Raw genomic sequence first — 13,179 nt, forward strand, 5'->3', positions numbered from 1 at the left:
AGGGTGAGTTGATAAACAGGTCCTTTGGGTCGCTGGCTACATTACCTGAGCAGCTAGCTCCTCGGCTAGCTTCAGGGGGTGGGGGGCGGCGGTCGGTGTAGCGCCTTTCGCGGCTGGTTTTCAATGCTGCTCTCAACACACACATGTTTGCTGTCAGCAGCCCTGTGACCTCGACCCCTCGTGTCTTTTTAATTTGAAGGAAACGAGCGTGGCTTCTCTAAACCTGCTCGCAATGATAAGGCAACATTGCAGCGCTTTAGCAGTTAGCGGTTGGTACTGCGTTGGCTAACGTAAGCTAACACAAGGAGCCGTCGGTGTAGCTGCTACTTAACGCTGCTTTTACTGGCTCCATAAACCCTCAATAGTTTATGTTATGTGTCCCATTATAGCTGTGCTCGTATATGTGTTAATTTATGAGCCCGGAGCTGTGATGTTCTGGTCGCATAAGCTGCTGTTGTTAGCGAATGCACTGTCATCAAGAAGAAAGTCTGAGGCCTCAGACCATAAACCCAATCACTAAGTTAGCTAGCTGGCAGGCCACTAGCTCGCTTAAGGGTTAAGTTGCTGTATGTTTTAACTGTAAACCACATGGGGAGGAGGGCAACTTCGTCTCTCTCCATTCTTCACGTAATTCTAGTTGTAGCCAGCCATCCTGTGTTAATCGCCTCAGAAGTTGCTCCAGTGATCAAACCCAGAGGTAGTGCTGAAGTAACTTGCTTTATTGAATAAAGTGTGTCAGGAAAATACAGGTAACGTTACGTGAGGCCACTTTGTAACCGTTTGAATGTCCCCTTGTGGCCAGGCTAGCCTTTTGAGGTGAGTACATGACATTGTCTGCAAGTGGAAGAAGGCGCAGTTCTTTTTTTCTTTTTTTGGACTACTCAGGTGGTACCACTGTTTCTGTTTTTGTCAGCCTCTGCAAAAACTTGTGCGACAAACCTTTAATCTTCATGCACAGGTGGTGTCTGCACGTTGCCAGTGGATGTGCTTATTCAGGCATTAGTTTGGTTAATACATGTGGAGATTTTCTTTTTGTGTTTTTAAATCTGTTTGTTGCCAAGCGGGTTTTTTTCCACAATACTTGCACACCTACAGTCCAAGTTTACCATATAAGGTGTCCCCCCCCAACCCCCACCCCATTTCAATGGAGATTTCAGTGAGGCAGGAGTTGCCATATTGTGTGTAATTGTAACTATGATGTGTCATAGAAAATAACTGTTTGCGTCTGCAGAGGAGTGAGCCAGTGCTTGAATAGTTCTTCACTGTAATCACATAGTAAAATGGACAATTAGATACTATTTGATTTGATGAAGACTTGTGAAAAGTAAAGAGCTATTTGGACAATAAATACATGGCTGAAACTTTGTCTGCTGCCTCAGTTGGTTCCACTTTACTTTTCTCTTTACCGATTTGGTTCATGTAGATCTAGATAAATATAAAAAGCAACGTGCATGAACATGTGTAGACAGCTCTATAAATAAGTAACAAAAGCTGTAATGAAAACAGCTTTCAGATGCTTAACGCTTGTGACATGCCTCTGAGTTGTGCCGTTGAGCCCTTGCATGTGAAGTTCTCTGGAATGCCAGAGTTCTTCATTGCCGGCCAACTTGTGGGTTGGTGCCACTCCAAATCACATGGTCATGTAAGTGAGACTGGCCTGCAGATAAAGATTACTTGATCACTTTTCGGTCTTGCAGTTATAAGGAATTTGCAATTTTTATTGTCAGGTCCACGTGTTTGACTTTACATTCCTCTTTTCTCTTTTGCAGGTGTGAGCTGTGATGCGTGTTTAAAAGGGAACTTTAGAGGAAGACGGTTCAAGTGTTTAATTTGCTACGACTACGACCTGTGTGCATCGTGCTACGAGAGCGGAGCCACGACAACGAGACACACCACAGAGCACCCCATGCAGTGTATATTAACCAGGGTAGACTATGGTGAGCACCTGCCTGAGAGCCCAGACAGAAACCTGTGTCGCTTACTGATTGTACACAAACTCATGCCATGATTGCCATATTTCACAAATATGAATGATTAAATATGACTGGAGTGATGATTCATTTAATTGATTTGGGCTATTATTTTTGTTTGATTATGATATTGATTAACAAGCATTAACATGTGCTTTATTAACTGTCATTTTGCAGACTTGTATTATGGAGGAGACACTTTTTCAGTAGAGCAACCCCAGTCATTCACATGTCCTTACTGTGGCAAGATGGGCTACACAGAGACGTCCTTACAGGAGCATGTCACCTCGGAACATGCAGAGACTTCCACAGAGGTGGTGAGTACTCTGCACACATTAAGGGAAGTTTACGCATTCTAAACTGTAATTTGATGTTTTCGTCATAAATGAATAAAGTCTCAATATTATCACATTTTCTTTGATTCTGTAGACGGCTCAAGCAGTCTACTTTACTTATGCCATCCTCTTACATACTTTATATTGGAGTCATTAGATGCAGGGTTTTTTTCTTTCTATTCTTGTCTGTCGGCATCACTACAGTTCAGTCTGCTATTGCTGTTGAGAGAGAATGTACAAGAGGGGGACATTTATGGATTTTATAAAGTGTAGTTCACTGCTGAGTAAACTGAACAAAAGGCAAGACAGAGGGTCAGACGGCTTCTGGCAGTGCTGACACCTTCCTTCCTTCCTGGCTGGTGTGTGTGGGTGGGTGGGTGGGGCTTGTTGTCCACAGGTTTAGGCAACCAATACTATTTGTGCTCCAGTTACCTGTGCCAAGTGAAACCAAGTTGCTATGCTGCGCAGCGTGTGTCATTGTGAGGGGCTTTGTTAAATATGGCCGACGTTATTCTATACTTCTCTTATTGTCACTGAATTATTCCATCACCCAATACCATACTTTAAGTTCCCAACCCCGTCTGCACACTCACTTCCTATTGAGAATGTAAATCTTGAAGAAGAAAAAAATCTCCTTAATATATTGTTAGACTTGAGCACTGTAGTTTTTAGGAAATGTTACTCACACAGGAGTAAATGGTGCATTTGTTCGGGACTATTTTAAGCTGTGGGTTGTGTGCACTAATGAGTATTTACAGCAGTAGGATGGTGTGTGTGGGATTGACTCAAAATAAAGTACAGTGGCCATGTTCATCATTATGAAGAAACATGTCACTCAGTGGAACAATGTGATTCATTGATGTATTTTAAATTGTTTTTAAGGCAATAATGGAGCTCTTTGGCTCAGTAGAATAGGATATATTCATTAATTGACAATATGGGAAATATAGAACAATGCTATCCTTGTTTTTATATTTTTTTTTTCATAGAGAAATAAAAAAAGAAATCGGGTAAAGAGGGAAGGTTTCTGTAACCTGTTGCTCTGTTTGTATATGGCAGTTAATGTACTGGGTGTCATTTGCTGGGGTTTTACATTAATACTTGTATGCACAACAAGAGAATGTTTGGTGTGTTTGTAGTAATTCCCTTAAAGGACTTGACGTGAAATGTTCTGTATGAATAACGTGTTATGGTCTGCCACACGTTTTATGTGTGCTGCCGCTTCACCTTTTTTTCAGTGTGTTTTTAATCAGGGCTGCAAATTAGGATTATTATTATTATTATTATTATTATTATTATTGATCAATCTACCCATTATTTCCTCAATTGATTGTTTTGTCTGTAAAATGTAAGAAAACAATGAAAAGTGTAATGCTTCACAACTCAGGGCAGATTGGATCTTTTTATTTGTCCATCTGCCCAAAAGTGTTCAGTTTACTTTCATTTTTGACAATGAGCATATGAAACTGGAACAAAGGGCTCCAGCTATCATACTTGTAGTTGATTAACTAATCAGTCAATTGATCTTTGAAGCATTGGTTCATTGATTCAAGTCTTGCTGTGTTTATATCGACATAATGGTCAGAGATTATCCTCATTTTTTTTAACCAAAGTTTATTGATACTACTACCGTCAAACGTGCTCTATTGATAAACATGTCCCCATTGTCCCGGGAGAACAATCTGCTCATATTGGTACATTAAGCATTTAACTCATGACGTCTTATTTAGCCTTAAAGGGGATTTCCACAGATTGTACACATCAAAGTCTGTTTACAGGTCTCGGGGAGTGTTACTGCATGGTCAAAAAGTAGTTTGAAGCATTTTGTGCCTCCAGATGGAGCTGTGAAAAGTTGATACATTGCCTCAAGTGATGTCACTTGAGTTTGTCATTTGGGGCTGAAGACTGCAAGTCTAAAAACATTATGTGGGGATGTGGAGTTAGAAAGAAGTGATCTTACTAGACCTCTGTAGGCTTGAGGCTACATTAGCGGCTACTAGCATAACACCCCAATCTCTGAGTGAATGGTTGGAGGTCAAGTTGCATTGTGGGTAATGTGGAAACCAGTTTTATATCAGACCGGGTTGTAGGAGCACAATGCTGAGTCTAGTCTGACGATATTATGTAAACATCACTGTACTATAGAAGTGTTTAAGTAAGTACGAGCAATAGCTGATCTCAGATGTGCAACATTTGAACAGGGTAACATTTTACAGTAAAAAAGGTGCCAACATTGCTTAGTACTTCCATATTGTTTCATTGAGGTTTTTTAACACAATTACATTTAGTTCATGAAGAGAATATTCATCTCAAACAGAAACCTCTCACTCTTGTTTCAGATCTGTCCAATATGTGCTGCCTTGCCAGGAGGGGATCCCAACCATGTCACAGATGACTTTACAGCTCACCTCACACTTGAACACAGAGCGGCAAGAGATTTAATATCCTTTCTGTATCTCCGAGCACTAGTGTCTACGTAAAGATTTGTTTCTATTTCATGTTTAAAAAAAGAAAATTGATGCCATATTTCGTGTCATGTAAAAGCATTTTCCCTTAACGGTCCGTTTACGATGAGTCCAGCAGTGTCCGACATGTACGCAGGATGTTCCACCCCGGACGAGGACTGGGCGGTCCCAGAGCGCGACGGACAAATATGCACTTTACTAGCGGCTCCACGGGGGGGCTCTCATCCTCCTCGTCACAGAGCTCTACTTACACCCCCAGTAACAGAGAGGCAATGGACCCAATTGCAGGTGAGCACCAGGAGTATAATGAATAATACACAACAAACTAATGGTGAAATCTGTACTGAAGATTCTACTCTTCTCTCATAAATGGGTAATTTGGATCCTTCACTATTGCGTTCCATCAAAACCGGCTTGGTATTGTCTGGCAATTTGAGAAGGCTAATACTTTTAAGCAATGAGTCAAGAACAGTATAATCCAAAATGTATACATTTAGAATATATATATATATATATATATATATATATATATATATATATGAGATAACGCTATTTTCTTTCTCATCTAACCAATAAGTTTAGCTTCTACAAATAATACATTGATTACCATCTGGGGCATATTTTACTGTTGCCCTGAAGGACAAAGAGGACAAACATTTCCTTTCTGTTTTTTCAAACAGTAGATAGTCGCTCAAACTGCCTTTTCTATGGAGTTTACTTCCAATATGTCCATCTATACTTGATAGAGTAGTTGTTTACATTGACTGTCCTCTCATGACAATGCAGCATACAAAGCAGACAGAACCATTTTCCTATTATACATGTTTGTCTTTACCCCAAAATATCTGGGTCAAGACAGTTTTATAAAGTCTGTGTGGAAATTGCTAGCACTTTTTCCCCACTGTACACAGACTAAAAGCAGTGATTATGTCATCAGTCTGTTTAAATTTAGTATTAATGGACTTTTTTAATGTTCTCTCATCTTTTCTTCTCTTATTTAGAAAACAAAATGAAGAAAAGATATCAACCGTACTCATAATGGTCACTTTTCTCTGTCATTCATATCCTCTCACGGGTCTCTACAGTGTTGCCTTTTGAAATCATGACTTATTTAGAAACGGCAAACAGTGACACCTGTTTTTGTTGTGTCAACTGCAGAGTTGTTATCTCAGCTGTCCGGTGTGCGGCGTGCGGCAGGGGGTCAAATAAACTCATCAGGGCCTTCAGCCTCGCAGCTGCAGCAGCTCCAGATGCAACTGCAGTTGGAGCGGCAGCAGGCTCAGGCGGCGCGGCAGCAAGTGGAGACGGGCCGCCACGCCACACGGCGCAGCAACAACCAAGGCAACTCTGGCAACGCCATCCCGCCACCCAACACAGCAACTGCCAACACTGCCAGTGTGGGTGAAAACAATCCCTCATCCTCATCCCACAGCTCCCAGTTCCTATTAGCACGGTGAGTGAGGCCTGATTTTATTCATTTTTTTTATCATATAGTTTGAGTTTCTACAGTTAGTAGTGGTGCAATGGATCATAAAACTCACGGTTCGGATCAGCACAAAAGAAAAGAAGGGAGCAAGTATAACTTTTTTTAGATCCATCATCACGTTTTTTTGCCGCCAATACTAATTGTAGATCATTGGTAATCCATATTGGCAGATGTAGATCCCTTTGTTGTTGTATTATCCAGCTGGTTTACAAGGATCTAGATTATTCTATTTTTTGCCACCGTCCAAAAAATCTTTTCTACCACTGAAGAAAATATAAACCATCAGAAATTCTAAATGATATCCTTTTTCTTTGTTATAGTAATTTATAGTGTTTCTTCATAAAACACACAATTCAAATGATAAGGAAATAAAAGATTGTAATTGTATGGATTAAAACAAATCGTGTCATTAGCAGTTTAAATGATGTGTTTTAAACTTATGTTACTCTGTTGATATTAAAGGATAAGACTGGAGATATTCTACATGTTTGTTATTGTCAACTAATCCCACTCAGAGCAAAACCAGTTCAGCTTCCAGTACTTTCCAACTTCTCTACGCGGAACCAAAACCCAATGGTTCCATCTTAAAAACAGGACACGCATATACACTTTTTATTAATTTTTTAAGGAAAAGCACAATAATTTGCTGAACAGCTCGGGTTTCTGTATTTGTAGCGAATAGTACTCAAAGAGGAAAATGAGCATTTCTTGGGGACTAAATCAGCTGTTTATTTAGTGCACTAGCGACTAGCTGGTATTTACAGCATCAGCACCGTGTTTGCAGGATTGACTGAAAATAAACTGCAATGCCTCGTAAAGTTCCTCGTAATGAGGACCCTGTGTGGCTCACTGATATGTTTATAGAATAGAGGATCGAAATCTCAAAGGAACACGATATACTAGACTTCAGTGAACCAGTCGAGGATTCATTATTGGTTTCTCTCGTTTTATAATAAGAAAAATATCCTCATCTTATCCTTTTTTAAAACTTAAAAACACATTTTCAGACACTGAAGCTGATCTTTTAAGTCTAAAATACAATGTAATTAAGTTTTTCTGTGTATAAAGCAGTCGCAATCTCCAAGGACAGAAAGCTGAAACGAGCTTTGAAAACATTCGTAGTTCTTGTAATTGACCGTTAAATCATATGTTTCTCTCTTTTGCCAGCGTCTGTTTCCTTTGTATTTAGATTATTGCGTACCATCTGACTGTATTTTAAATCTGATCGTCACCGTTTCCCTCCAGGTTGAATGAACCTAAGATGTCCGAAGCGGAGCGGCAGTTTCTAGAAGGCGAGCGCGCGGACCGCAGCCTGTTTGTCCAGGAGCTGCTTTTGTCCACGCTGATGCACGAGGAGAGCTCTTCTTCCGACGAGGAGGAGCGCCGAGACTTCGCCGACTTCGGAGCCATGGGCTGCGTGGATATCATGCCTTTAGACGTGGCGTTGGAGAATCTCCAGCTTAGAGAGCGCAACTTTACGAGGAAGGAGCCTCCGCCGCCGCCTCTTTGATGTCCGAGCGTCAAGCAGACTGTGTCCTTCTCTCTGCTGCAACTGTCAGTGATGGGCAGACAACCGCAGCAGTCCTCCCCGGCCTCACCCTCCTTCCTCCCTCTGTTTTTCTGAGTTTGTTTCTGGTGATTGTAATTTCAGGCCTGTCACCATTTTTGTTACATTGTAAACAAAAAAAATAAATGAGAGCAAGTGGGATAAATGTGCGAGTGCGCAATAGCAACTGAGTGAGCGAGCGAAAGAAGAGAAATCTATAAATATATATATATATATAAAATATATATGAAGTTGATAATCAATCCACATAACATTTCTTTTCTTTATCAGGTAAATGTTACAGGCAGCTGTGGCAGACCTTTTGCTTCCTGTGACATGCAAATGGCTCTCCGTATAAATACTCCACATTCAAAAGTCAAGAGGGCGTGGTCTCCTCTGATGAAGCTGCTGTGTGTGTTTGACTATTAATAAATAAAAAGTGCTTGGATGGGTTACCATAACTACTGCATGCAGTTATTTGCAGCGTGCATGACTTTTAATGACCCTGTCATTAAAACTTTAAAAAGAAATATATATCCCAAAGCTTTCAACTGTTTTTAAAATGGCTTATTTCAAACATGGTTTAAGTACTGGAATATTAGGAGTTTACAAAACTGACATGCAGAAATTTTCCCCCCGAAAACAACATATTTTGTCAGGTTTTCTTTACAATGAAGAGAAATCTTTTTCAGTTCCTGGCGAAACGCTGCGTCTCTCGGGTCCAGAGTCCATTATTTTTCTCCCTAGATATTTATGTTTAGTAAAACGCTGTTTAGACACAGTATACTTTCTGATTTTTAGATAAGTACAGACTAAAGTATGACCATTGCTCCGTGTCCCTCGGTTCTGGAGCGCCCTGCTTGTGTTCAGGCCCAGTGGACCTCGCGCTTTAGACGCTTGTATGAATTTCCTCACTGGGTAACTATCGGGAGCTCGAGACTTCTCACTGCAGTTTTGTTTGTTTTCTAGAGAAGGCATTCTTCTTTTTTTCTGCTAGGCTTAGCACTTTCTATTTATTCATGTTTGTTTTTTTCTTTTTCTTTTGAGCCTTGATATGAGTCATGCCACCTTCATGCCTATACTTTTTACCCTCTGTAAAAATACAATGAGATGTATATTAAATTTGTGCGTTAACTTTCATAATGGATCCAAGACATGGGCAGACTTTTTTTTTTAAATGTAAATTTAGAATACAATAAATATAAACTGCGCACAGCTTTTGATGAAACCAAGAGACCGTCACACGTTTGCACCTTGTGTTGTTGTGATTCCTCAGATGTTTGTGTTCAGCTGGCAAGATTTCACAATAATCTGTTGGTACATAAAACTTAAAATCTTTAGGTATGCTTGAATAGTGAGGATGGGAATATTTACAACTCTTAACATGTTACTTTAACCCTCCTATTTAGCATTTATAAGTAAATAAAAATGTACAACTACCAAATATACCTTCATAGGAGAATTGATGACTAATATTGCACATTAATAAAAATCAATGAAATGTCTTTACAACTATATTATAGTGTGTTATAAACCATTTATTAAGGGTGTAATTACTGATTATAAATACTTGTTTGGGGAGGGGGGGTTAAAGTAAAGTGGGGTAAACTTTGTCTACATATAACCACAAAAATATGATATGAAGTCAAACAAAGCCATAGCAACACGTAGATACTCCATTGAGTTGTGAGTAGAGTGATGTGAGTGAATGAGAGACAAATACATATAATAATGATTCCTGCAGCAGCAGACACTGAGCGTCAGCATGTGACCCCTCGTGAAAGACGTCCTCCATGACAGTCTGAGCTCCTCGGCACCGAGGTAGGTTACACACCACGAAGCTGCACTTTCTTTAGACTTGTGTTAGTGTGTGTTAACTGTGACAATATAACGCCACAGAAATACATTTCAATAGCTGTTGCCAACATGTGTTCTCGTGTGTGTGTGTGTGTGTGTGTGTGTGTGTGTGAGGTATTCAGGGCAGCTGTCCTTGTCACTCCTCAGTAGTTATTGTTAGAAACAAATGGTGCCCATGAGATACCTTTCACAACACATGTTGGCTCCACTTAAAGTAGCCCCACCCCCTCTAAACAGCCTGAATGTCAGTCACACCGTGATGTGTTGTGTTCAGATTATCCAGAGAGGGCGAGCCATCGGTCACACGCGGTCAGACAGTTATCTGGAATTGTTTTGACACAATCCAGGCCTGTGGTTGGATGCCCAGTCGCATCCTGCTAAATGTAACACTGCGTAACGTCACATAAGAACATTTAAAAAAAGATTATGGATTTAATCTCCACATTGATCCAGAAAGAGTCGTAATTTATCAAATAAATCCCATGGGGTTTCATTTGCATTCTTTTTCTCCCCTCCTAATATTTGCTGGCTTTTTTTCTTTGGGCCTCATTTGAGAAGTTGAGACGCCACAGAGACCTCTAACATGACGAGGAGCCCCAACTACGCATCGTTTCTAATGTGAGATGCAACGAGCACAAAGCTGTTTCTTATCTTGCCCATATATGTTGCGGAGGAGACTAATATTTGTGTAAACAAAACTTCCCACCACTGTAAACTAAGCCAGGTGGCTGCAGCTTCATATGTATTGTTCACAACAAGCAGAATTACTATGTCAAACTATCCCTCTGAGACGTACGTATCCACAATTTGACTTCCAGACTTGGGACGGACGCGATGAATCGTGAGGACACGAAGCGTATTGTAAGACATACCACCTTTATTAAATGCACAGTATCACAAGGAACATTTCCATTAATTGTGGATAAGCTACTCACATGATGCACAAAGCATTGAATTGATTGATAGAACTGGCTGATTAAAGCAGGATTAAATCTGCCAGGAGAGCGCGCACACACACACACACACACACACACACACTCGCTCATTCATACAAGATGTATGTGCAAACGCACACACACCGTCTCTGAGACGTTAGTCACACACAAACACTCTCACTCTCTCTCTCTCTCTTTGTATTCACACAGTAAGTAAAAGTTGTTATCTGCACAGGAATGAAAACTGTAATCTTTTTTCATTTACCATATATTTACAAAAAAATCTGCAACGCCCCTCCCGCCCGCCCGCCCACCCCTGTACCCCTCAAGATAGATTACATTCAAAAAAAGGTCCCGACCCTTCTAGATTACATTCAAAATAATATACTATTCATGATGCAAAGTCACAGTTATTCATCTGAAAGAGGATCAAAATAGGCTACAGTCAGTCAGAGGTTGAGTGGTGGGGTTGGCCAGGAGGCGACCTTTGACCTCCTCGCCGTCGGCCACACGTCTGCTGGGACGCCTGTCACGCTGGGAGAGATCCTGATGTTTCCTCAGATCCAGAGTCTATGGTCCTCCTACCGGCAGACGGCCTCTGCGTAAGCTCCCCATCACAGTGGAGAGGAAAGAGATCGGTTTTCTTTTTTCTTTTTTTTTTTTTTCTTCAGAGAAAAAAACACATTGTTCAAATAAAGTCCTCTGCAGATCAAAAGTTGCCCAAAAAGGATTGTATTCTCACTGGTATTATGAACGAGCACAAAGAAAGTATACAATGTAGCACAAATAAAATCGTATTTACACATAGTATGTATTGCCAGTGGCCCATAACACGTTGTCTTCAATAGATGTCACACGGTTTTTGACATGATACCTGCTTCAAACAGATTATACTATTAAACATAGCCTACTATTGATATAGACAAATATCAGAACTGTACAGAATGGACAGCAATTTATGTACAGCAGACACGTGACTATTATACAGAACGGACAAACGCTGGAACCAAAACAGAGAGGGACGCTGAATCATTGTCATCAAGGACGACTTGCCAGAGTTGGGACACAGCGAGGGTGAAATGGTTTCTCTGTAATTAAGTGCAGTCGAGGTCAAGGCGGAGAGTGGTCAGCCCGACCCGCTCAGATTGTGCATTAGGGGGTTAAGTAACGCTACAAAGTGCACTTAACATAACGTATTGTCTCAGCATGGAGACTTTACGCCTCCATGTGGAAATACATGACGGTTGTTATGAAGGAGTAATCTCTGCTGTTTTTGCAAAGGTTAATACAGTATGCAGACCCTTGGACCGACACACTTGCTTTAATGTTTTAGCCTTCTTCTTTTTTTAAATCTGCAAACAGACCAATTGAAGATAATTTGGAAAACAAGAATGCATTTTAAAACCATTTTTCACGCAGCCTATACACATGTGCTTTAGCGATGCCCGAAGCCAGCAGCGGTTCTCAGACGCCACCCGGCAGACTGGGGGCCGCTCAGAGAGATGAAAGCACCCCTGGGACTCTTTGAGGGCATCAGATGCTTAATTAATGCTTTTGCTGTGGCCTCTTAGCCCACTATTTAGAACTAAAGATTACATCTTCAGAACACACTCTTGTAACGCAAATAAATGGCAAATAAACAAGCAGCAACTTCAATACATAGAAAAAAAAGTGCTGAAAAACAAATGAATCAGTGCACAGAAAACTGCATCAGTCCCTAAAATCACTCAAAGGATGAATCTAATCTTCTCATCGACAGCCACAACATTTGAAAAGAAACCTGCCTCTGATAATGCATACAAAACCACATCACTTACAGATATGGGCCACCGAACAACAGAGATTTGCTAAATGGCATTGCTGGTGAATGAAAAAGTAAAACAAAACTGTGCTCATCTTCTTTTTTTTCTTTTTTTTTTAGCTCAACAGCGCCGAGTCCTCATTCTCTGTGCTTTAGATACACCAAATGAAAAGGTTGTGAAATGTAGCAGAGCACTCCAACAACGTTTAAAACACCACTTTGTAAATATAGATGGCCTGGTGTGTAGATATTTACATAAAATATGACAAACGGGGATGGCAGTATTAAAAATAAAGGTGTTGAATGCTGTATGCCCTTGTGTTTTACAACCTCAAAGTTGATTTTACATGAGGAAATCCTTCAATGGACTTGAGTCGGTTACATAATATATATATATAACCGACTCAGGCATCTATGAGAATCTATATGGGTTTCTGATTAAACCTACGTGTATAACAATATACACGTAGGTTTGAAAAAAGCAACAAAAAAAGCAAACGTTTCTGTAGGTGACTGAAAAAGCACAAATTGGTACGAAAGCATGGTATGAAAACAGAGTCAACATTTATAAATTCCACAAATATTAAAATAGCCTGTGAAATATAAAATAAAAAGCTTCAGCTGTAACTTGATGAGTTTATTTTCTTTTAATCTTCCTGCAGAATATGTTGCTCTGTGTCAAAAGAAGAGAACGCTCTATCTACAAAGTTGTGTCCATACACTGTCCATTATGGAGACACATTATTTTCCCTTTCATTCCCAGCAAAATGGAAAACAGGAGATG

General features: G+C 40.3%; 1 protein-coding gene across 1 annotated transcript; it reads left to right on the top strand.

The window, feature by feature from the left end:
* Window positions 1–1,531: 1,531 nt before the first annotated feature.
* Window positions 1,532–8,257, top strand: kcmf1 (potassium channel modulatory factor 1; the record flags this gene model as incomplete). The annotated part of the gene is made up of 7 exons (XM_079234993.1): window positions 1,532–1,613; window positions 1,770–1,937; window positions 2,148–2,287; window positions 4,645–4,746; window positions 4,875–5,058; window positions 5,929–6,223; window positions 7,502–8,257. 7 exons carry the CDS (start codon window positions 1,532–1,534, stop codon window positions 7,764–7,766), a joined length of 1,236 nt encoding a protein of 411 aa, XP_079091119.1. The 3' UTR covers window positions 7,767–8,257.
* Window positions 8,258–13,179: the final 4,922 nt, after the last annotated feature.

Source organism: Taurulus bubalis (assembly GCF_910589615.1).
Source record: "Taurulus bubalis genome assembly, chromosome: 19".
In the NCBI taxonomy this organism is placed as follows: Eukaryota; Metazoa; Chordata; class Actinopteri; order Perciformes; family Cottidae; genus Taurulus; species Taurulus bubalis.